Source organism: Thamnophis sirtalis, unplaced genomic scaffold (genome assembly GCF_051295495.1).
Source record: "Thamnophis sirtalis isolate CommonGarterSnake01/CBP01778 unplaced genomic scaffold, rThaSir2_p1.2 scaffold_1, whole genome shotgun sequence".
NCBI classification, from domain to species: Eukaryota; Metazoa; Chordata; class Lepidosauria; order Squamata; family Natricidae; genus Thamnophis; species Thamnophis sirtalis.
The window spans coordinates 73430396-73456275 of NW_028261381.1; the positions used below are offsets into that span (position 1 = coordinate 73430396).

The 25880-nt window shown below is 44.3% G+C and overlaps 1 protein-coding gene across 1 annotated transcript in view; it reads right to left on the reverse strand.

Moving 5' to 3' along the window:
• LOC148049564 (uncharacterized) overlaps positions 1-24521 on the reverse strand; it is a 37636-nt gene extending 13115 nt beyond the window's left edge. Inside the window, exons 1-7 of the mRNA XM_087704069.1 lie at positions 24450-24521; positions 21213-21324; positions 18849-19014; positions 16225-16420; positions 13078-14402; positions 7761-8849; positions 5796-5887 (exon numbers count right to left, since the gene is read on the reverse strand). Coding sequence (XP_087560195.1) covers positions 5796-5887; positions 7761-8849; positions 13078-14402; positions 16225-16420; positions 18849-19014; positions 21213-21235 — 2891 coding nt within the window. The 5' untranslated portion in view covers positions 21236-21324; positions 24450-24521. The remainder of the gene's footprint in view (positions 1-5795; positions 5888-7760; positions 8850-13077; positions 14403-16224; positions 16421-18848; positions 19015-21212; positions 21325-24449) is intronic.
• Between the last annotated feature and the right edge of the window lie 1359 nt (positions 24522-25880).

The following is a 25880-nucleotide window of genomic DNA, read 5'->3' on the forward strand; positions in this document are numbered from 1 at the left end:
GATTTTTCGTTTATCTTTGGATTCAATCAAGAAGGGGTCTAAGACCTCCCCAAATAATTTGGACCCCTTAAACGGGGCAGACACCAATTTCCACTTGTTCTTTTGGGTCTGCCTGCCAGTGACAGAGCCAGACGAGACAATGGGTGGTCACGTTAGACGCTAATGCCCTAGAGGCTAATTTTGCTGCATTAAGGGAGGCATCAGCTGAATAATGGGATGCTCCAATAATCTTTGTTATGTCCTGGCGAAGACGAGTGTCTCCTGCCGGCAGTTTAGCTTGAAGCTCACGCAGCCAAATGACAGAGGCTCTGTTAAAGAATGACCCAGATGAAGAAGCCTTAATGGCCCAGGCCGCCGCTTGATGAGTCTTGTGGAAGGCCTTCTCCGCTTTTTTGTCCTCTTCCTTGACGCCCTCCAACAAGTGAGCCAGAAGGACCAAATTAGAAGTGAGAGCCGCTATAGGAGGGTCTACAGATGGCAGGACCAGGATGTTTTCCAATGTGGGGTCAACTGAGTAGTTTCTTGTCCTGCCACTGGGTGCAGCCTGGGAGCCAGGCTGGGCCCATTGACTTTGAATGACATCCATAAAGAGATCAGGGACCGGCACCAGCTCTTGCTGAGGTGCCTGAACATTAAACATGCTAGCATTGGGGTTAACCGGAGCGGAATCCGAGGTTCCCTGCATGGTCTTAGGTTTAGTACCCACTTGGGTGGTGTTCTTAGCCTTGTGCAAGATGGACTTAAATAGGCTAGGCTTAAAAAGCCCCGAGAAGGCAGGAGCATCCGGAGGAAGGTCCTCGTCCTCCGAGAGCTCCTGCTCCTCCTGATCCGGGTCCTCCAAAATGGAAGCCTCACTTAGCGCCGAGGACTCCAGAGATGGGTGACGGACCCGCCTGGTGGTGGAGAGAGCCTCCTGCCTGGGCTGAGAGGAGCTGGTAGTGATGGGTGTTTGGTCACACCTCTGCATCCCCTGGGCAATGTCCTGAGAGATGGCATGGGCGACCACCACCTGCCTGTGGGCGGATAACTCAGGTTCCTGAGCTATGGCAGAGTCCGAACCAACGAGGTCCCTGGAAGGAGGAGGAACATGCCAGGCAAGGATGGGATCAGTGAGGCTCCCGGGGTTAGGGCCTTCGGGGGCAGGCCCTGACTCAGAAACACACAAAAAGGCAGGAGAGCCCGGTTCAGCCAGAGAGCTATCCGGGGAGAGGTCCTGGGAGTCCACTTCCTCATCAATTACAGACAGGTGATCCCCCCTTGGGAGCTGTGGAATGACTGTCCCAACAGGAGGAGTAGGCTGAGGGTACTCCCTCACAGCCTGGCATTGGGCCTTCTCTAATTGTTTGTCGAGAGCTCACTGCCACCTCTCTGCATCTCTATTCGCCGCCGCAGAAGGCACCTTATAGGGGTGGCTATCCTGACTGGCCACCCTGCCCTTCCTTACCCCCTTGCCCCTGCCTGCAGAGGTTCCCTTGTTGGGGCTTGAAAGGGGCCTGGTCTACCATCAGGGGAGTCAGATGGGCCAGGATGCTCCATGGCCTGATGGCACAGACTTTAGACAAGAGGCCAATACAGGTGGAGGTCAGGAGATGAAGAAGACTCTGGTGGCTGGTGCTGGATCAGATGACATGCAAGTATTGTGGAAGCAGGAACAGTTGTGGGGAAAAAAATCCAGAGGAGTAAAACTGGGGCTCTGCAATGAGTCCAATGAATCCAGCCACTCGACAGAAGGTGAGAAGGTGGAAAAGCAGCCGAGGCTGCAACATCAGGCAGATAGATCAGGGAGAATCAGTGGATAAAAGGCAAAAACAAAACAAAAAAAACCCCACTTAAAAATCCTCCCTGTGCCGGTGTATGACCACCAGGTGGCCAAAACGCCAGCACCGCTTGGGGAAATGCTGTGGGTGGAAGTGACCCAGCCAGAGACCCGACCAAGGCCAGCTAACCACCCTGCGGCTATCTGCACAAGCATGGCTGAGCGGGAACACCAATGGGAGAAAAAGGCGCGAATTTAGGCCCTCCCAATAGGCCGCCGCTCTAGTGCGAGAAAGGAGGAGGTAAAGATGGTGGCCGCACGATTTAAAACGGTTGCACACCCCTCCGCGGCAGGCTGCGCCTTCCGAAGAACGAGAAAATCGCAAAAATAACAAATTCAAGCTAAAAGGGGAACGCTGTCAGCCGCTACTGCCGTGCTTTAAAGCAAATGCGGCAGCTCTTCGCTGCCATCCAAAGGCGGCGCAGTAAGCAGAATACCCCACCCACCACGCCTACCTCTGAGTCTCTAGGAGAATTCAAACGACGTGAAGCAAAAAGGGGAGACAATTAAACTGTTAGTTATGGGAAAGAACAAATTACGGGAAAAGAAAGGGAAAAAAACTAGAAGGAGAGTCCAAGCCTAGATAAATTACCCTTAGCTCACAAATATAAGTCCTGAATGGGGAGACTGAGGAAAAATTCTGGCGCCAAGTATCACCAGGAGGTATGGCCAAGGAAAAAGATTCCTCAGTCCTAGGGCAACCAGACTGATTTAACCCGTCGCTTGGACTCTCCAAGCAGTGCACAGGAAAAGTAACAATGGTGCAGAATAATGTCTTCAATTCCCACACATTGCAAGGGTTGCAAAAGAACAAACACCATAATTCATGGTAATGAGTGCTTCTAAGAAAATAAATAGGACTAGGAGGGATTCACTCAGGCCATCCAGGTCCAAATAAAAATCATCCACCAGAGTGATCAGGGCAGTTTCAGTCCAACAACCCCAAATCTGAACTCTGACTAAAAAGGGGATTTTATCTAAATTTGCTCGTCCAAGATTACTTTGCAGCTGCATCTAAACCCTTTCTCAAAAACATTTGCTAACAAGTGATCCAACGGAGCCGGACCAATATAGCCGCTTCAGGAGTTATCAATAAAGTACATTGATCAGGATCTCATCTTGGCCAAACATTGCTCATCAGTAGGACAGTGGATTAAACCTAAGAAGTATACTACAAATTATAAAGTCCCCACTCCCTTTCATTTACACAGCAGTAATTCTGTCATGCAGCAATAGGCATTATGAGACATAAGTGGCAGCCCAAAATCCTAATTTAAAAAAAAACAGTGTAAGTTTTAATAATTAAAAAAATGGAATATGGTTTTACTATTTCATAGGCATAAAGTTGCCTGCAGCTGTGGTTCCAGTTGAAGCATGGTAGTGAAAATGGACACATTTATACTTGTCATTATGAAGCATGTTTCATCCCGGCCTAGTAAGACAACTGAAGCCTCAATCCCAGCCAACTCTTAGAGAAATAAATGCGCACCCACAACTTTACCTGCCATTCCATTTTCCAGTGTCAAAGTTTGAAAAGCAGCATCAATTTCTAGCTGTGAACCAGATGAAGCGCTTTATTGCAAATACTGAGAAATACAATGTGAAAATGTTCCTTATACCATGTACAACATGATCAACCTTTCTTGATAGTACATTTAAAGCTTACCTCAAGACACTGCCACATTGTTCAGTAATCCATTCACGCACAAAAGCTACCTCAGGCCTTCCAAATTAAGTTACATGCATATTATGCAAGAGTCATTGCTGTCAAAGCCACAGACTTAAAGGTTTGTAGTTCATGTCTCCCATTTAAATCTATATGAATCAGATTGTTCACTTCTACTAGGCAGTAAACAGCTACCGTATTTTTCAGACTATAAGATGCACTGGAGTATAAGACGTACCATGATTTTGAAGAGGTAAATTTAAAAAAAAAGTTTTTCCACTCTGCAGGCCTCTCAAACCCTCTGCACGCCTTGTTTTTTGCAAAAAGAAAAGGGCATTCAGAGCTTTGGGAGGCTTGTAGAGTGTTCCTGGGACTGGGGGGCAAAAGCAGGCAAAAAGTGGTCCGTTTTTTTTTCAAAAACAGCCCTTTCTTTGCAAAAAAAAGGGGGGCATGCAGAGGCTTTGGGAGGCTTGTAGAGTACTCCTAGGGGCTAAGGGGGGCAGAAACGAGCAAAAACGGCCCATTTTTTGCTCATTTTTACCCAGCCCCCAAGAGCACTTTGCAAGCCTCCCAAACTCTCTGCATGTCTATTTTTGCAAAGGGGGTGGGGTTTCGGTAGGCCAAAAATGCTGTATTCAGTGTATAAGACACACCCAGATTTTCACCCTCTTTTTAGAGGGAAAAAGGTGCATCTTATACTCCGAAAAATACAGTATGTATTTTTCCCCCCATGAACAAGTAAAAGGGACAGCAAAAGCAATATAGGCCCTCCTTTAAAATGTTTAGTCAGTTATGAATTTAAGACGACAGATCCTGATATGACAACTCAATAGTAAACGTACACTTGGCAAGTAGAGAGTCTCAAATTTTACCCTTACAATGTCCAGGAAGAGTGAGCAAAGATTCCAGTCTAAATTACTACATAGATGGTGACAAGCCATGTCAATACTTGATCCAAAGGATTATTGGCTTAGCATAAGGCAACTTCTAGATTACCAGGTTTCTAGAAATTCTTTCTACCTAGGCATTGAACATCTCGAGATTAATTAGTTAATTAAAATGGATTGGCAGCTATTCTAGCAAACTTTCAGCACATTAAAACAGATAATCCAAATCAACAAAATGGTTGTATTATGTGTCTTCAGTAGCATATTCTAGTACCAAAATATAGTATATCTTCCATAGAAAAAAATGCTTCTGGGCAACTTAGGACCTACATTCTTAGTACAAACTTGATCAAAACAAGAACTTTTGGTCTCACATCTGAAAATTATCATAGTCTAAGCACCAGTAGATGGGAGTCAACTGGAAAATTCTTGGATAAAAGTTTCCTAAACACCATAGAATGAAGGATGCTTCCAAACGATATGCCTAAAAAGGTACTTAGATGTTCATATTTAGCGAGTTACGTAAAGCCTTCCAATAACAAGATACTAATATACTTTGCTAGTGTTTTACAATGAAGAAAAAATTCTTCAGACATTCATATTTTAACCTATCAAACAATGGCAGCAAGAGAAGGCAAAGGAAGAGCACTTCACAAGGCCTTGAATGGTTCTGGGAGAAGTTGCACCTGCTTTATTTCCCTTGAAATAGGCCTCACGTATATGATAAAACAGACAGAAGCATCTCTCTAAATTTGAATGATCTTAAAAAGCTATGCATGATTGGCCCTGCTAAAACTTTATATGGTGGAGTGCTGAAAAATACTAGATCCATAGGTTAAACAGAAAGATAAATCAGGAACTGGTATGACTTCACGATTTCACCTGTTTCCTGTATTCTTTTGTTGCATTCCATTTTAAATACAATTTACAAAATAACCTCTGAATCAGAAGTAGATTTGCAGCTAATGCAAAATACTTTATTTATAAATAAGCCGATTGTCTAGATCAGGGCCCTCCAACCTTTTGGGCACTAGGGACCAGATCCATGAACAGAGGCTTTTCTGCGAATTGGCATGAGCGTGGTTTCCCATGCATCCCGTGGATGGGGCTTTGTTTGTTTGCATGGCCCGGTTTCTGGCACGAGGCAGCCCAATGCAGATCTATGGTCCGGGGTGTGTGTGTGTGTTGGGAACCCCTGGTCTACATGCTGTTTCTTTAGAGATAGGGGTTTTTGCAGTCCTGTAAAGATCTCCATAACCTCTGTAGCCATATGCCTTTCAATTTTGTCAGCTGAGATTATTTGTTATGAATTCCTCCAGTGATTTTTCCATACAATTTCCTATCAGTGTTGACTAATTCCAAAACTTCATGTGACTCCTCTGCCTTTTCAAATTTAGTTATTGCAGCAAGTGCTACAGATCTGTACCTGGTATAGCGGAGTAGATTGGTGCAGAGCCGGGCATTCTTCACTGTATGGATTGAAATGCAATGCTTCAGCTTCATTGTCACTCCCATTACCTTAAAAAGGGGATTAACAGCAAAAATACTGTTATTGAGATATTGAGAATGTTATGTTTTCCTTGTTAAGAATTAAATTCAAATACTTGCTTGTCCAGCATAAGCTACATATACTGAGTCACAAGTAATACCACTTTGTAGTCTATGTACAACTTTTATTCAGTTTGGGTAATTTGTTACTGTTTTTTGAGTCAAGAAAGCATGTTGTACAATTCTAATTTCTGTCTTGCAGTTGGATTCACATCAGCAGAACTATTTTCCCAATATGTTGATTGTTAGCCTCACTCCGTAGTGTTTAAGATGTTTTTAAAAGCTGATACCCAAATTGCACATTACTATGTGTATTTGAAAATACCATACTCCCCCTCAGGAGGATCACCTCCAAGCTCATTTATTTGGATTCCACAATCTTGACACATCACAGTCCCTATCCCATCAAGAAGAATCTTTGTGTGTGTCAGCACCTCTCCATTAGATAATTAGGAAAGAAAGACCACGAGTCTCCATGTGTGGAAAGCAAGTATACTTTTACTAATTATAAATGATTAAAGGCATAGCGTAGCGAAATCTGAATATTTAGGCGCGAAAGCGATTGATATATAGAATAGCCCATTCCCCTCCCCTTGGCATCACAGTTACAGTCCAATCATAATTCTCCCAAGTGTCAGGTGCGAGATAACTTTAAAGGCATCACGAAGATGGAATGTCGGTGCCGTTAGTCCTGGCGGGAAACTCCCACGCATGCGTAGTCCGATCAGCAGCTGAACTCCAGAACCTTCCTCCAGCACAATGAGTAACCCCTCCCAAATACCATGCCCTCCCTCCCCGTTTCATGGCAGCCGAAGCAACAGCAAAGCAGAGGCTGACATCCGGCCGTCCCCCGGAAAAAGGCAGTCAGGCCTGGAGAACGAGAAAACACAAACAGACAAACAACAAAACACAGAAGAGAAAAGTGGGGGGGGGAGAAAAAGTCAAGGCTTGTCAGGATAAGCAGAATAAAACTGCCGAAGCAGCCGGGGGGCATGAACATGGGACTTGTCAACCCATTCAGTATGAGATGGAGGAAAATGCTTCCAAGCCACTAAGTACTGGATTCGATTACGCCGCCATCAAGAGTCCAGTATCTCACGAACTTCAAAATGGGGCAGGCGGAGGGTCGACAGGCGGACGTAAAGCAGAAACATGAACAGGCTTAATGAGGTTAATGTGGAACACGGGATGAACACAGTTGAGATGCTTGGGCAGCTGCAAACGAACTGAAACAGGATTGATGATCTTGATGATGGGAAACGGACCCACGTACTTAGGTCCCAATTTCTTCGACTTTTGCGTAGTTTGAAGGAACTTTGTGGACAAATAAACCAGGTCACCCTCCCTGTACTGATAAGGTTGTGCACGCCTCTTATCTGCTTGTTTCTTATGAGCACGATGCGCAGCATCCAAAGTAGCAAGAGTCAAAAGCCAAACATGGCTCAGACGTTCGCTCCAATCAGCGACGGAAGAAACTTGTGGTTGTTCACGAGGAATTTCAGGAATGGGAACAAAATCCTGACCAAAAACAACACGAAAAGGAGTGAAACCAGTGCTGCTATGGACAGAATTATTGTAGGCCACCTCAGCGCGTGGTAGCAAGTCCACCCAATCATCTTGCTGATAATTGATGAAACAACGTAAATATTGTTCCAAAACAGAATTAGTCCTCTCACAAGCCCCATTAGTCTGAGGATGGTGGGCGGAGCTTAGTCCCTGGGCGGAGCCAATGCGTTTAAGAAATTCCTTCCAGAAAGCAGAAGTGAACTGGACACCCCTATCGGAAATGATGCGATCAGGCACCCCATGCAAACGGTAAATGTGGGAAATGAAGAGTTTAGCCAGTGCCTTTGCAGAAGGAATCTTGTGGAATAAAATGAACTTGTTTTGAAAATAAGTCCATAACCACCCAAATGACGGTGTGCCCCTGGCTCTCAGGAAGTTCGACAATGAAGTCCATCGAAATCTCCTTCCAAGGGGTGACAGGGCGGGCCACGGATTGAAGTAGGCCTTGTGGCTTTCCAGGTGGCCATTTAGCGGCTGCACAGACCGGACAACTGGCAACATAAAGTTCAATGTCCTTTTCCAAAGAGGGCCACCAAAACTGTCTCTTCACCAGGTGTAATGTTTTTACGAATCCAAAATGACCCGCTAACTTAGAATCGTGAGCTCGTTGGAGGACGACGAGACGAAGAGAGGCTGGGACGTAAAGCTTGGCTCCGATCCACGGTAAATCGTCCCTCATGGTGCACTCATCCTGATGCTGCTGGAACCAGTCATCCTGGGGAAGGGCCCGTTTGAGATCAGAAAGAAAATCCTGAGGCACCTCCACTTTCGAGCGTGCCTGCTGGCGAGTGACCACTGGAGCCGCAAGGCTGGATGTGGGAACGACAGGCTGAACAATACTCAGTTTAGAGCAGTTGTATTGAGGGAGTCTGGACAAAGCATCAGCCATGAAATTCTTCCCCCCAGGGATGTACTTGAGTGTGAAGTTGAAACGGTTGAAATGTTGGGCCCAGCGCATCTGCTTAGGGGACAGGCGGCGTGGAGTCCTCAAAGCTTCCAAATTTTTGTGGTCAGTCCACACCTCAAAAGGGTGTTTAGCGCCCTCTAGAAAGTGGCGCCACGTGGCCAGGGCCCAGCGCACTGCAAATGCTTCCTTTTCCCAAACGGCCCAACGTCTTTCAGTGTCTGTGAGCTTGCGGGAGGTGTAAGCGCAAGATTGCAAATTACCTTGGTCGTTGGCTTGAAGCAAGACGGCCTCAACAGCCACGTCACTGGCATCAGCTTGGACGACGAAAGGCTTGTCCATGTCGGGATGCTTCAGAACCGGTTCCGCAGCAAAGAGGCGCTTCAACTTCTCGAAAGCAGCTTGACACTCCATGGTCCAATCCAGTGGCTTGCTAGGCTTAGGTTTAGGCCCACCCTTGGACTTCAACAAATTAGTGATAGGAAGCGCAATTTTAGCAAAAGAAGGAATGAACTGACGGTAGAAATTAGCAAAACCCAAAAACTTTTGCAGTTGCCTGCGTGTCCGGGGTGCCTCCCACTCAGTGACCGCCTTCACCTTTCCAGGGTCCATCTCAATTTAGATTTAGATTTTTAGATTTATTTATAGGCCGCCCTTTTCCCTAGGGGGACTCAGGGCGGCTTACAACATATAGGGAGGGAGTACAGACAATGACAGTTAAAAGAGAACAACGCATAGTTAAAAATAAAAAGCAACATTCATTCATCATTCGGGTGGGGACAGATTATGATCTTTAACCCCAGGCCTGACGGGATAGCCAGATCTTGAGGGCTGTGCGGAAGGTCTGGAGGGTGGTGAGGGTACGAATCTCCACGGGGAGATCGTTCCAAAGGGTCGGAGCTACTACTGAAAAGGCTCTCCTCCGCGTAGTTGCCAGTCGGCACTGACTGGCAGATGGAACTCGGAGGAGGCCTAATCTGTGGGATCTAATAGGTCGCAGGGAGGTAATTGGCAGGAGGCGGTCTCTCAAGTATCCAGATCCACTACCATGGAGGGCTTTATAGGTGGTAAGTAGCACCTTGAAGCGCACCCGGAGATCAACAGGTAGCCAGCGCAGCTCGCAGAGGATAGGTGTTATGTGGGCAAACTGAGGTGCACCCACAATCACTCGCGCGGCCGCATTCTGGACTAGCTGAAGTCGCCGGATGCTCTTCAAGGGCAGCCCCATGTAGAGCACGTTGCAGTATTCCAGCCTAGAGGTCACAAGGGCACGAGTGACTGTTGTGAGAGCCTCCCGGTTCAGGTAGGGTCGCAACTGGCGCACCAGGCGAACCTGGGCAAATGCCCCCCTGGTCACAGCTGACAGGTGGTGATCAAAGGTCAGCTGTGGATCCAGGAGGACTCCCAAGTTGCGAACCCTGTCTGAGGGGTATAATGTTTGACCCCCCAGCCTGAGTGATGGAACACTAGCCAAATTATTGGGAGGGAAACACAACAGCCACTCGGTCTTTTCCGGGTTGAGTACAAGCTTGTTAGCCCTCATCCAGTCCCTAACGGCTTCGAGATCCCGGTTCATCACGTCCACCACTTCATTGAGTTGGCACGGGGCGGACAGATACAATTGTGTATCGTCCGCGTATTGGTGGTATCTTATCCCGTGCCTCCGAATGATCTCGCCCAGCGGTTTCATGTAGATGTTAAATAGTAGGGGGGATAAGACCGACCCCTGCGGCACCCCATATGTTAGGGGCCTAGGCGTCGATCTCTGCCCCCCAACCAACACCGACTGCGCCCTGTCCAAGAGGTAGGAGGAGAACCACCGCAAAACAGTGCCTTCCACCCCCACCTCCCGCAGTCGTCGCAGAAGGATACCATGGTCGATGGTATCGAAAGCTGCCGAGAGGTCAAGGAGAACCAAGATGGAGGCATGGCCTCCATCCCTGGCTCTCCAGAGATCATCGGTCAATGCGACCAAAGCGGTTTCTGTGCTGTAACCGGGCCTGAAGCCGGACTGGAATGGGTCAAGGTAGCTGGCTTCCTTCAAGGACCGCTGAAGCTGGGAGGCCACCACCTTCTCAACAATCTTCCCAACAAATGGGAGGTTGGAGACTGGACGGTAATTGTTAAGAACGGCTGGATCCAAGGATGGTTTCTTCAGGAGGGGTCTCCGCCGCTTTAAGTGCGGAGGGGAAGAGTCCCTCCCGAAGGGAGGCGGTAACAACCGCCTGGATCCAGCCCCGTGTCACCTCTCCGCTGTTGGCAACCAGCCAGGAGGGACACGGGTCCAGTACACAGGTGGAGGCACTCACAGCTCTCATGGCCTTGTCCACGTCCCCGGGGGCAACATCCTGAAACTCAACCCAGCGATGGTCTGCCAGATTATCCTCCTGTGCCTCGGCTGGATCTGCAAAGGTGGAGTCCAGATCCGACCGAAACCGAGGAACTTTGTCTGCTAAGAACTGGGCATAGTCTTCAGCCCTACCCTGCAAGGGTTCCCCCGTATCCCTCCTATTCAGGAGGGAACGGGTTATCCTAAACAGGGCGGCTGGGCGAGACTCAGCAGACGCAACCAAGGTGACAATATACGATCTTTTCGCTGCCCTAAGTGCCCTGATGTACTCCTTGGTGCAAGTTGTTAAGAGTGCTCGGTTCGATTCGGATCTATCGGACCTCCATAAGTGCTCAAGGGGTCCATAAGTCGCCTGGGCGGAACCACTTGGTCAGTTTCTCCTCCCTACAGTGGGGGTTTGGTCTCCGGAAGTCAAGCCTCAGTAGGCGGTGGTCTGACCACGACAGGGGTATGATCTCATTACCCCTCAGACCAAGATCACAAGTCCACTGCTCCGAGAGGAATACGAGGTCGAGCATGTGACCCACTTTGTGGGTTGGGCCCTGAATTACCTGGGTCAAGCCCATGGCTGTCATGGAAGCCATGAACTCCCGCTCCCCATCAGAGTGTTCACCGAGCGAAGGCAAATTGAAATCCCCCAGGACCATAAGCCTGGGGAACTCAATTGCTAGCTCGGCTACCGACTCGAGGAGTGAGGGGAGGGCTGCTGCAACGCTGTTGGGAGGCAGGTATGTTAACAGCAAACCCACTTGACCCTTGAGGTCCAACTTCACCAGTAGGGACTCACACCCGACAAGCTCCGGAGCAGGGATCCTACGAGGTGCTAGTGACTCCCGGATAACAATAGCCACACCCCCACCCCTTCCCTGGGCTCTCGGCTGGTGAAGCACCTGAAATCCTTCTGGGCACATCTCTACGAGGGGGACTCCTCCCTCCGGGCCCAGCCAGGTTTCAGTAATACATGCCAGGTCTGCCCTCTCGTCTAAAATTAAGTCCCGGACGAGGGGAGCCTTGTGAACAACAGACCTGGCATTTAGCAACAACAGCCTGAGACCAGGGTCCTGATTACTCGCGCAATCTGGCCTTGGAGTGGAACTCATAGGGCCGGAAGGAGGGATCTCTGTGACGTAGCGAGCGGGGGAGATACGATACCCTAGGTAGTCAATCTTCGCCTGATGAAATTCACACTTGGACAGTTTGGCATACAGTTCAGCGGCCCTGAGTTTTTTCAAGACAGTGTAGACCAAAGCGACATGTTCGTCATAAGTCTGAGTGTAAATAAAGATATCGTCCAAATATATGATAACGCCTTTGTAAAGGTGGTCATGCAAGATCTCATTAATTAATTGCATGAAAACTGCAGGCGCCCCCTGCAGGCCAAAGGGCATCACTCGGAACTGGAAGCAGCCGAGGGGGCAGTTGAAAGCAGTCTTCCACTCACCCCCCTCCTTTATGCGGACTCTCGGCTTCTCTGAGGTCCAGTTTAGTGAAAATGCGACCCTTCCCCAATTGGGCTAACATGTCCTTCATTAACGGCAACGGGTAGAGGTTTTGGGCCGAGATCCCATTCAGATTCTTGAAATTAACACACAGTCTCAGGGAGCCATCCTTCTTTTCCCTGAATAATACGGGTGCAGCTACTTTGGGTCGTGCTGGCTCGATGAAACCCCTTTCCAAATTTTTATCAATGAATTTTCTCATTTCCTCCATCTCTCTAGGGGACATGGAATATATTTGGGGCTTTGGAAGCTTGACACCGGGCAAAATGTCGATGGAGCAATCAGTAGGTCTGTGGGGCGGAAGTTTATCGGAAGATTCTTCACTAAAAACTCCTCTCAGGTCCCAATACACTTTAGGAATCTTTTCCTCTCCTTCAATTCTCTCCTGCCCTCTGGCGGCCAAAGCGGAGCTGCAGCTAACAGGCTCCGGGGAAACGCCCTCCCCTTCTGGAGGCGTGCTTGTGCGAATGCGCAACCATCCCTCCCTCCAATTTATGTGAGGGTTCCATTTTCGAAGCCAGGGGAGGCCTAAAATGAGGGGCCTGTCCATTCCAGGAGCCACAATAAAAGAAATTAATTCTATGTGGGTGCCCATTTTCATCTCAAGAGGTTCAGTATAGAAGTGGGCTGGGCCACCCCCTGCTATGGACCCATCTATTTGGCAAAAGACAATAGGGGTTTTCAAAGTTTTTAACTTGAGGCCTAGTTTCTCCACCATTGCAGGATTGATCATACATCGGGAACAACCCGAGTCAAGGAGGGCGGGAAGCTGCTCTGACACCCCATCGGGTGGAACCCTTAGTTCTATCGGGATCAGCATGGGGCCTTTGTTTAAACTCACCCAGCAAGGCGAGGCGTCGTCCTCGGAGTCATCAGAGGAGCTGGTGGAAGCTTCAGCTTCTCCCTCCACGTTTTGCATGAACCGCGGGGGGGGGATGGCGTCCGCAGCGAAAGCAGCTTCTTTCTTTTTCTTGTCCGGGGCCTTGCTTGTCTTCCCTTCCCTACTGGCAGGGGGTGGGGCGGTTGCGGGGAGTTTAGTGCGGCACTCCGGAGTGCGGTGGCCTCCCCCTTCCATAACGGAAACAAGTGAGCGGTTTGGATGTGCCTGCGGAGCTTCCCTTTCTTTCACCCCTGATGCGGGGAGGGGCCCTTTGAGTTGGGGGGGTGATTTTTCTGCTCTCTCCCCCTCTCTCTCTGTCTCCTCTCTTGCACGTTGCAGTCTAATCAAATCAAGCTCAATGTCTGCTGCATTTTCATACCAAGCGGTAATGTGCTTGGGGAGGTGTCGATTCACACATTGTTGATAAATGTCTTCATTCAATCCTAATGCGAATTGGTCTAGAAGCTCCTCTTGAGACCACCCTTTCATATAAGCAGACAGGTGTTGAAACTCCTGAATATACTGAGAGACCGGTCTATCCCCCTGTCTGGAGGTCATAAACTTCAGCTTTCCCCGCTTCTCAGTCAGGGGGTCATCAAATCTTCTCTTAAACGCAGTCATAAACGCATCAAAATCTCTCAGGAGGGGGGAGTTGCTTTGGTGTAGACTTAAGCACCATTCGGCCGCCTCCTCTTCCAACACAAGCAAAACCATTCGGACTTTTAGGTCATCCGATTCTAATTCGGGGCCATAAATTTCCATAAAGTTATAAACTTGCATAATGAAGAGGCCCAGTTTTTTCGGATTCCCGTCAAATTTCACAGTTAAGGGAGGGATTTTTGCCATTCTCCGTCTTCTAGGGGGGCCCCCAGCTCTGGCAACTGCTCTGGCTGGGGGGGGAGAAGCGGTTTCTGGGTTAGTTTGCTCCCATCCCCCCACGGCCTCTTCACCCTCCCCGAATCTTTGCATAGAGTACCTTTGTTCAAAGTCCTCCGTTTGAACTCTTTCTCGGGGCCTTCGTTCGGGCAAGATCTGCCCCATTTCAAGTGGCTTCGCCTGAGGTTTTCTCCTGGTAACTCCAGCATCCCAACTTGCGCTGTCCTCCTTTTGTCCCACAGACAAGGACGAATGGGGGGGGATCGCAGGGCTCGCTATTTCCAACTCAGCCATTCTCTCAGTTAATGATGGATCAGCGGTTTCCTTTTCAATGTCTTCATCGCTTGCGTGCAAAGACATTGTCTTCGTTTCTTCTTGAAAGTGCACCCGCCGCGGAAGTTTGAAATCTCCTGGTGGGGTGCAAGTGAGATTTCGCTTACTGTCAGCACCTCTCCATTAGATAATTAGGAAAGAAAGACCACGAGTCTCCATGTGTGGAAAGCAAGTGTACTTTTACTAATTATGATTAAAGGCATAGCGCAGCGAAATCTGAATATTTAGGCGCGAAAGCGATTGATATATAGAATAGCCCATTCCCCTCCCCTTGGCATCACAGTTACAGTCCAATCATAATTCTCCCAAGTGTCAGGTGCGAGATAACTTCAAAAGGCATCACGAAGATGGAATGTCGGTGCCGTTAGTCCTGGCGGGAAACTCCCACGCATGCCTAGTCCGATCAGCAGCTGAACTCCAGAACCTTCCTCCAGCACAATGAGTAACCCCTCCCAAATACCATGCCCTCCCTCCCCGTTTCATGGCAGCCGAAGCAACAGCAAAGCAGAGGCTGACAGTGTGACAAAGACAGAGGGAGCTGCTTTGCCTTCTTTGCAACCTGACCTTGAAGGCAAAGCTGCTCTTCCCCCTCCCTTTGCATTGCCCTTTTAACACTTAACCCTTCATTGCCCCCTTCCTTTTAAAACTTTTTCACCAGGAAATACAATATAGCAATAGCAATAGCAGTAGACTTATATACCGCTTCATAGGCCTTTCAGGCCTCTCTAAGCGGTTTACAGAGAGTCAGCATATTGCCCCCAACAATCTGGGTCCTCATTTTACCCACCTCGGAAGGATGGAAGGCTGAGTCAACCCTGAGCCGGTGAGATTTGAACCGCTGACCTGCTGATCTAGCAGTAGCCTGCAGTGCTGCTTTTAACCACTGCGCCACCTTGGCTTCACAGAAACTGTGAAGCAAAAACTCTGGCTCATTATCCTGTTTTGAGTTAAAGAGGCCATGCAGAAAGGCAGAAAAAATGCTGCTTTGCTGAGGTCAATTTGCAAATGTCTGCTCCATGGGGCCAGTAAGACTCTACGGGGCCAGTAAGAGTTCTCCAGATCTCTGAAAGTGTAAGCAAGGGATTGTGAGGGATGGAGATGCCTGTGGGAACCCCAAGGAAATGAAGCAGAGCATGGGGGTATCTCAGGGGGTAGTGGAGGCCCTGGAAGACCCAAGGCAAGCATCCCTGAGGCACCCCATGCACATTTAACCACCCCTGCGTTCACCCCTACATTGTTTAATGTATACATTGGGCTGATCCAGGATGGGGACTCATTCATTTAAGAGTTTCAATTAACTTCCTCTCGCTTTACAATTAGCATTTAGTATTTAGTATTTGGTTTATTTGTATGCCGCCCTTCTCCAGGAGGGACTCAGGGCGGCGAACAACTCAGGGGGGAAAGGGAACATAAACAACAGTACACATAATTAAAATACACAAAAATCACACAGCCATACCAGTCGAGAGGGGAGGGGAACTCATCAACCCCAGGCCTGCCGGCACAGCCAGGTTTTGACGGCTTTCCGGAAGGCCTGGAGAGAGGTGAGGGTCTGGATCTCCGCGGGGAGTTCATTCCAAAGGGCCGGAGCTGCTACAGAGAAGGCCCTCTCCCGGGTAGTAGCCAGATGGCATTGGCTGGTGGACGGAACACGGAGGAGGCCAACCCTGTGAGATCTGACGGGTCTTTGGGAGGTAATTGGCAGCAGGCGGTCTCTTAAAATGGATAGGCTCAATAACTGTCATACGTTTAAGGATTACCTGTATGGATATCCACCATTTATTTTTAAATGATATCCTTTCAAAACCTCAGACTTTTAACTTTTCTCATCATTTCCTATACACAGGAAATGCATCCCTCTCTATCTCTACGCTAAAAATATAACATAAGAACTCTTACTTGTACCAGAAGAGGTATTAGCTGTTGAATCAGTTTTTGGTTTCAGGGGGATGATTCTGTATTCGCGAAAGTCAGGTTCATTTGACACCAGTTCTTCAAATCTTTTTGTACTGTTCAGGGCACGGCGGAACTTGTCTTTCCATTTACTTGGAATTCCTTTACATTCACTATATTTGTTGCTATACATAGCCCATGCCTTTTATATGAAAACACAAAAAAGAGATTAAAATGTAAACACAAAAGATAGCTCTCCATTCAATAAAAAGTCAGGTCCCACCTTGTCTAATTCCTGATTCAACTAATCAGGAATAGGGTAATCAGAATCTAATAAAAAAGCAAATAGTCCAAAACTTTATGAAAGGTAAAGATGTACTGAACAGGTAACTAGAGATGTTATTTCATTGTGTAGTTTTTCATGTATAGCTTCTTCAAATTTTGTGCCCTTTCTAATGTGTGTTAGAGATGCAAGTTTTCAAAAATGCAAGTATCCAGCATCTGGAGAATGCCACATTGGGGAAGTCTACTCTTATTACCTTTGCTAAGCTAAAAGAGGTTCTTTTTAGTCACAACCTGTTACTCTTAATAAAAGGTTTTTATTTTGTCATTTACATGAATTTGTGACCTTTATTTAACATTGGGAGTTATAATTTGCAATTTTGGATAGCTTGTTGTGGGAGGCTGAAATCTTCCAACTTAATGGATTCTGATTGGTCAGGAGATACTGATTACAAAAAGTTTTTTGTTTAAAAAAAGTTATTCTTTACAACAAGAGGCAGTTAAAAAACAGAAGATGATGCAACATTGAAGCCACTTAAGAGGTTGCAAAAATTATTTTGGAGGATTATTTAAACAAAATAATTCACTTTATAGAACCATATTCAAAAGATGTCACAAATGAGAAGCAAGATAAACAAGTTACTCAAAGAAGAAAGGTGAGTAATCCAGAGATGCAACCAAGAGCAGAAAGTTATCAAACTACTGAGGCTACTGCACAAGTGTTTGCCAATACAAACGACAACAATAGTTTTGTAACGTAAATCTGACATTAACAGTTCCCACAAAATGATGGGTTAAACTACAAGCCTCCCAGTGCAGTTGAAAGAACTGCAAGTAAATCTACAATCCACAAAGGTACAAGTTTGGGATATCCACTTCAAAATTGAATTGGAAATTGAAAACTTTAACGCATTTGTTTTAAAAATCATATTTGAGACTCTCTTGAGAAAAAGGAAAGTTTCTATTTATTTGATATATATTCCAAAGAAGCAAAATATTTTATTTTATGTTGACAAGATGGAGGGAATGACTTAAATTTAGCTAAGCTTATTAGTCAAGATGGATTTTCTATTGGTTTGATATATAATTAAAAGAAAATTCCAATGCACTGCTTTGTGCTTATAAAGTATATTTGAAAATGGGATGAATAGGTTACTGTTAAGTTTGTACAATCTTATTGAAATTAAACTTGGAAACCTTTTATGTTTAAGAGGAAGAGGGACAGAAAAGGAAGTTTTTAATCTGTCATTTTTCTTCTACATAATGCTTGAATAATTCCTAAGTTTACAAAATATTATTGAACATATGTATGTTAAAAGAAAGTTTAAAAAGATGCATTAGAATTGTTTTAGTTATACAGATAAACTTTCTTAAGAAACATTTAGTTTTAAAATAAATATAAGAGTTTTCTCTCTAAATTTAAAGAATTTGAAAGAGTATGATGATTTTTGTTAATACAGATGATCATAGTTTAGAAAGATTAGTAAATGTAAACAGATATATATCATTTCTTACAACAGGGGGAAATTGGATTTGGTTAGATGGTGATGTAAACTGTTTTAAACAAGGAGATTTGGTTTGTTTGTATTGGACTATTACTTCTGGGGGGGGGGGGTTGAAACAGAAAAGCCTGAAATCTAGGATTTGGTTTGAACATTTAATAATTATAGTTATGGAACTGGCTTGTAATAATTATAGGTAATGTAAAAAGTTGAGGTCATAAATGTATTAATATTTTACTGTGTTGAAAAGAAATGGAAATCAGAATCTTTTATTTTTCTCCTTTTTTATCCCGCACTCCCTAGTTTTTAATCTTGATTTGCATTGTATTTTATCTTCTAATAAACCTTAATAAAACTTTATTTAAATAAAAGTAATCACATATACTGAGAGAGGCATCTGCTACTCAGAATGGGAGAACTGATGTCAATCTCCACCCATTATAAATAACAGGTGTTTGCTTACGGGCAGTTTCTGAATGCAACTACAATGAGAACAAAGATTAAAATACTTTTTAATTCAGAGATGGTTTTCATTAAACTATCAGATATTATTACCGCCACCCTTTCTCCTTTATCAAAAATAAAAAGGAAGAAATATGCAGCCACAATCGAAAGTCTGGAAGACCAACCTACAATGGAAGTGTCACTTTAGGATCCCTTATGAATTCTTCAAGCTTTCAGAAAAATGCTATGTTAGTTTCTTTCAGCATCAATGAGTAGGCCTGTGAAAGCTTACATCATGATCTATTCAAAATATTAGAAGCTTGCAACAGTTACAGAAGATAGTACTCCGTTTGGCAGGACAAACACATACATATAATCATTTTGAGCAGATGATGTTCATACCCTGAAAATCTCATAATCATCTGCCACAAGAGACTTCTTTGAAAAATGCTTCCATCCGATACGAAAGGTTGTGTGGTTCTTGTCTGTCCAGTCCAAAAAACCCTTGTATCTTCCACTGTTGATCTGTTCAATCAACCAGTCAAAAAACCCAACTTTTTTAGGATCCCTGAGTGAACAAAGAGAAGAACGTTACTTCTTGAAAATTATAGCCCAGATTCCCCACAAGTAAAATGACTTAAGTCCACATGCAGGATGATCTCCAAAATCTCATTACAGACCTTATACAAAACAATAAAACCTCTAATTAAGAAAAAGAAGTGCAGTTTTCATAATAGAGTTTTCAAATAAAGAAGCCAGAATCAAATCCTTTCCCCCTGAACTTCACAAAAATGCAATTTTTTCATGGTATAGCTTGATTGGATCATTCCTTTCCATTTCAGGTGAATCTGAGCATCACAATATACCGTATAGCAACCTTGTGTAACTTAGTACTTTTTCTCCCTCAAACCAAGCTTAATACGTGATGATGCAACAGACAACATCCATTCTTCTCTTGGTAACAATACAAATATAGTTTGTCACCACTCTGGAATGTTTTTTAACTTTCTTATCTAGTCTGGACTTTCCTGGTTTTCTCACTTGATCCTTATTCCAAAGTTGAAAAATGTCAACAGGCAAACATGGCAGACAATAGCTGTTAGATGTGCTTATTTTGAACTTGTACTTGAACTTGTTTACCTTGTGGATGTTAATTTGCCTGTTCTGCAACATTTATCTATTGCTTGACGGCAGTGAGAGTGTGAATTTGCAGACAAAAGAAGAACAAATCATTAATTTGACACATTAGAGTTGTGCAATTGTGAGAGGGATGTTCCCTGAGCAACTGCCAACAATTAGGAAGGAACTGTGTTTTTTCCTAACCTAATCTGTCTGATACTCTGCTACCTGTTGTGTACATCCTTTTCTCCCCTTCAAAGCCAAATAGCTATAGTACATACCCAGCAATGTTATCATATTTAGATAGATGGAAAATGTTTTTTATATGAGTAACTCCTCCAGAAATAACACAGGTAGTAACTCAAGAGTTTTCTTAATGACTAATAAGTAACCTATGCTACACTATTTAGTTAAGCTTATTAGTAAAAATGGATTTTCTATTGATTTGAGATATATAATTAAAAGAAAATTCCAATGCACTGCTTTGTGCTTAGAAACCTTTTATGTTTAAGAGGAAGAGGGACAGAAAAGGAAGTTTTTAATCTGTCATTTTTCTTCTACATAATGCTTGAATAATTCCTAAGTTTACAAAATATTATTGAACATATGTATCTTAAAAAAAAGTTTTAAAAGATCCATTAAAATTGTTTTAGTTATACAGATAAACTTTCTTAAAAAACATTTAGTTTTAAAATAAATATAAGAGTTTTCTCTCTAAGTTTAAAAAATTTGAAAGAGTATGATGAGGTAGTAACTCAAGAGTTTTCTTAATGGCTAATAAGTAACCTATACTACACTATTACATCAGTGCAGAATTATGGCTGTTGTAAATCCCCCACCCTTTACAGTGTAATGTTCATTGTTTACTCTTCTTTTTGTTCTGAAACCCAACATTTCCAGCTGCTACATAGAAGCACAAGGTGTAAGTTTATCTAGTGATATTACTAGATTACAACACCCACTAACCTGACAGGAAAGTAATACCATTGTGGGAGCTCTAGTCCAAGATACATGGAAAGTACTGGGTTAACCAAGGTTGTAATAATGTGTATGACTCTCTGATTCATCTAAAATAGAACAGACACAATCAACTGTATCTGTAGAGGGAGGGCAAAATATTAAAAATACATCCGAGTACAAGTGATGTGACTTACCACCAACCCAGGAGTGTAAATGCAAAATGTCAGAATGTGTTAGATGCTATGCTGAAATATTAAGCTGGCTCACAAGTTTATGATATATTGTGTTCACTTTCTGCCAGCATCTTAAGGTCAGCATGGAATTGTAAAAACTATTATTTTGTTTTTTGTTATTTTATTTATAGGGTTTGATGTGTAAAGTTGAAATTCTAAGCAGATGTACAGGGAAGAAAATGCTATTGAATTTACTTCCAAATGCTTGAATAAAGAAGTCTCAATTTCTTCTTGCTTTGGTGCTTTTTTCCATCCCTTTCAATGTAATTTAGGTCAAAAGCTCTTATTTGCAGAAAAGAAAAGTGCTCGGCTTCACTGACAGATTTATCATACTATTCACTAGCTGAAAAGCAGTGTATGAATAAAAGTAAGGATACCCAAACCTACTTTTCCTCTGCATAAACATACATTTTTATTATTGTTTGTTTTACAATTCTACCTCAGGAGCACTCACCCCTTATTTGCTGATGTTGCCATTGTGTAGCTGTCAGGTGAAATATGAAAGAATTTTCTATTTCTTACACTGAGTAACTTATGGATTAATGGAAGAACCCTCCGAGGAGAACCTGTTCCAAAACAACAACCAGATGATGTAACCCATGTTAATTTCAGGTTTATGAACTTTTATTGCATCATAGTATTACTTCATTACTTCATAGCCAAGTAGGCTTCAAATTCAGCTCCCATATCATGTTCTCAACTTTTATAATACCCTGGGCAGTTTTAGAAATAGAGAAGTCAATCATTTCAGACCAGAATTCAGCAATAAATGTTTGTCATACTATCATGGTAGTCCATTCAAAATAAGCCCACAAAAACTGCAATATCAATTGATTAATTATCAATCATGATTAATTAATAACTAAGCAATATGAAATACCAAGAAGAGATTGCAATATTTAGCTATAAATGCAGGATGCTACAAAACTTGGGCTTTCCCCAGAGAAAGATTGTCTGTGGGTTTGCATACCTCTAATCTCATTTAGGTAGAGCACTCTTAAGCATTCTCCCCATTGGTGCACATGTAGGTAGAGCACTCTTAAGCATTCTCCCCATTGGTGCACATGTATGTGAAATAAAAGGGGATGCGATGGCTCATGGCCTAAGACGCTGAGCTTGTCGATCAGCGATTTGAATCCCTAGCACCATGTAATGGAGTGAGTTCTCGTTGCTTGTCCCAGCTTCTGCCAACCTAGCAGTTTGAAAGCATGTAAAAATGCAAGTAGAAAAAATAGGAACCACCTTTGGTGGGAAAGTAACAACGTTCCATGCACCACCTTCAGCATTTAGTCATGCCAGACACATGACCACAGAGACGTACTTGGACATCGCTGGCTCTTCGGCTTTGAAATATAGATGAGCACCGCCCCCTAGAGTCGGGAACGACTAGCACATATGTGTGAGGGGAACCTTTACTTATGTGAAATAAATTGTCATGAAATAGTTCCTGATGCTACTATATAATAATCTTCCTGTGGTGGTTTTGTGTGTTTATTGAGCCTTGATGCAGGCCTTATTTGGGTTTTGGCTTTTAATGAATTTCTGTTTTCATTTTGTTTACTGTCCGCAGTGCCCAGAATGGAGATATGGCAGCCATATTCATTGGACAGATAAATAAAACCTGGCACGCCCAGAATGGAGATATGGCAGCCATATTCATTGGACAGATAAATAAAACCTGGCACGCCCAGAATGGAGATATGGCAGCCATATTCATTGGACAGATAAATAAAACCTGGCACGCCCAGAATGGAGATATGGCAGCCATATTCATTGGACAGATAAATAAAACCTGGCACGCATCATACTGTAATAGTTAGCTCAGTGAACTAATCAATATGGCAGATTGAACTCATTCAGTTATCACATTCCTCCCAGAAAGTGCTCTATCACAATTTCAAGAAGCACACCATAGCTTGGCCACACTTCCTGAAGAAAAGCAATTATGCACCGCCTCCAGATGGAGTAGGGAAATTAAACTTGCTGTCCTTGCCAGTAGTGGTGAAAATTCCTACCTTCTCCAACCATTCACCCATTGAGCCCCCAATTCCCAGATTTCTAAGCCAGCCTATATCATGAAACAGAGTTTTCAAATGATGGGTACTAAATTGGGGTGTTTCAAAGAGGGACCAAAAATCAAATTAGGGAGTCTCCAAATTACATTGAGGTAATTGGGCTTGGCATCAGATAAGGGTCCAACACTATTGATCAGATCTATGCAGTCTTCATCTAACATGTGATTAGCCCTGAGGCCAAATATTCCCACCTCACACAACGTACATGAATACATGCTTCAAGTGCTTTGCAAAAACTGAGATGTACTTAAGGGCGCATCAGTCAAAACATGTCTCCCTTTAGCTAAATAGATCTGCCTGACCACCAAAATAATCACTGCTGTGTGTTCTCTTTCAGATTTTCAGGGGTGGGGATAGCAGGTGATAAGGATTCAAACATCTCATTTTGTGGGGTAGACTTGCTTGAAACTTACTTTGATGACATAGTAATATGTTGTAAAGATTTTTGTTTAAAAAAATCCCTGCTTTTTAAATGGTGAAATGTTAATTAGGACAATTTCACACTATTTTTAGATTTTGACTGTTCTAACTATATTGCAAGTTTGATTTTCTCAAACTGAAAGTTTATCTCGAAGGAACTGCAGGAGGGAAGAATATAAATATTTAAAGCAATAAATGTACAAAACTTGCCTCAAATAGATGAAAATTCCTATTTGATATGATAGAAACCCATAGTGAAAAGATATTTGTAGTCTCTATGTAACAGACCCACAAGAGTTTTTAAAAGATTTTGCAACTCCTTACAACATTTCTAAATCATTACCCACACGTACTGTATCATTTTACTGTATTCCACAACAAATTTGTGCATCATATGGCAACAATTGAAACAACCAATTGAAGGCTACAAAACAGACTCAAGTGTTTTAGTAGCACAGAAATAGCTTTCCATCAGCTCAAATGCTGGTGAAAATAAACTTAGCAAGCAAAGGTTCCAAAATTCTGTGTCCCCTCCTATATTGGTTGCCAACTTGCTTAATACCCCATCCATATGCACATTACCAGAGAACACATTAAGAGATAACATTAAGTAGGTCTCCTACCAGCATGCAAGAATTTTTGTTGCATGCAATCTGCAGAACTATATAAAGCGATATACTGCAGGATTCTCTCTGCACCATATAGTCGTTTGCTATCACAACGTGCATCTAAATTCTTCTCCTGGACTGAGGTAACTGCAACAGGGGAAAATCCTGCATAAATCTATTGAGTAACTATTGCCGGGAGCCACCGACGAGCAAATCGCACCCAGTATTTCCTGATCGCAGACAGGTCAAATCTCTACACCTGCGATCTGGGATGGGGGGAGGGGGCGTGGTGGGTCAGGTGAATTAAGATGTCGCCTCGGTGTTGCACTCTTTTCGGCTCATATTTGCAAATGCATTTTCAAGAAACTTTTAAAAAATAATTTAATTTGGTAGTTTGAATTTAGTTGAATGAACAAATTGTCACAATTGGACGCTGTATCAGAAAAGCATCTGCAAAAACCTCTTGTTCCAGCAAGACACAGAAAAAGGGAAAATACCCGCCTAGAAGAAGTGGTGTTTTTCTTCTTCTTCTTCAACTACGGCTCAGCTACCACGTAAAGCCACTGCATGAAAATGACAAATCCTTACCTTTTTTTCACTAGCAGAGATCTCCTACGACAGAAGAAACAACAACGAACTTCGGTCCTCTGCATGATGTTTATATTACGAATCGGAGGGCAAGTTGATTGGCCAATGACAGCCAATCAGCGAGAACCATCTTTCGCATTGGCACTTTCGGGGGGGGGGAGGCATGCTCGGGGCTCTCGCTCGCCTCCATCGGTTCCAAGAGGCACTGCACAGTCGCGAGCACGACCTCGGGCTGCCTTTGGCTCTCGTCTGCGCTTTTCCTGTAAACCACGTGACTCTCGTGAAAGTTTAAGTTTCTTTTCCCGTCTGAGCGGTCCTGCGCAGTCGAGAGCGATCCCGTTATCTGGCTTTCCAAGAAGCTAAGCTTTCATTCGCCAGCTGGGTTTCCTCTGGAGAAGAAGTAGCTACAATTTTTTTTTCCGGGAAGCGAAACTGCAGTTAGAATTGCTTTGTTTAAAGCAGTTTGCGTGAGAAGAGAAAGTTCGAGGCTTTCCAGCTGTCTGACCTTCCCCAAACGAGTGCCCTGCAACTGTGTTAGATTAAACTTGGTCTTTCCACTTACAACAGTTCGTTTAGTGACCGTTCGAAGTGACGGCACTAAAAAAAAGTGACGTGATCGTTTTTCACACAAGTATCCTTTACAGCAGTGATGGCTAACTTTTTTGGTGCTGAGTACCCAACCCCAAATTGCAATGTGAGCGCCCCTCCCCATCCATGCACACACACACTGTATATGCACCCCGCCTCCCCCCCACCCATTTTTGGCTTCCAGGTTGGTGCAGGCGGCTTTCCAGGCCCAGGAGTTGAGGGGGCGTGCATGCATCTGCACAAACCCCCAAAATGCAATGTGAGTGTCCCCTGCACATGCACCCCCCACACACATTGTGGGACCTGACTTTTTATTGAATGGAGAGCTATCTTTTGTATTTACATTTTAATCTCTTTTTTGTGTTTTCATATAAAAGGCATGGGCTATGCGCACTCACACTTCAGGCACTTGCTTGCCTAATGCACGCTTAGCATTCAAAAACTGCCCATTTTAAGCCCTAAAACGTACCTTTGACTGCAGTGCTGGTGAGTAAAACAGCTGTGGTGCAGCGATCCGCTGTGCCGCGCGAATCAGCTGAACTGAAAAACACAGAAATATAGGACAGGATAGGGCAGGGGCAAGTGGGCGGGGCCAACTACTCACCAGAACTACTGGTTCGCTGGAACTGGTCCGAACTTGCAGCAGCCCACCACTGGGCTATAGCCCATTGGATTTGGGGGGTTAAAACAGAATAATCTTGCATTATTCCAATGTTGGAGATTGCACTTCACACTAAAAACTCTTAGGAGACCGAGCTAATGATCTTGCCAAGGTAAGGTTATCTGAACTGGATAATGGGAAAGAGAGTCGCTGCCTTTTATTTTCTATGCATAGCCTAGTGA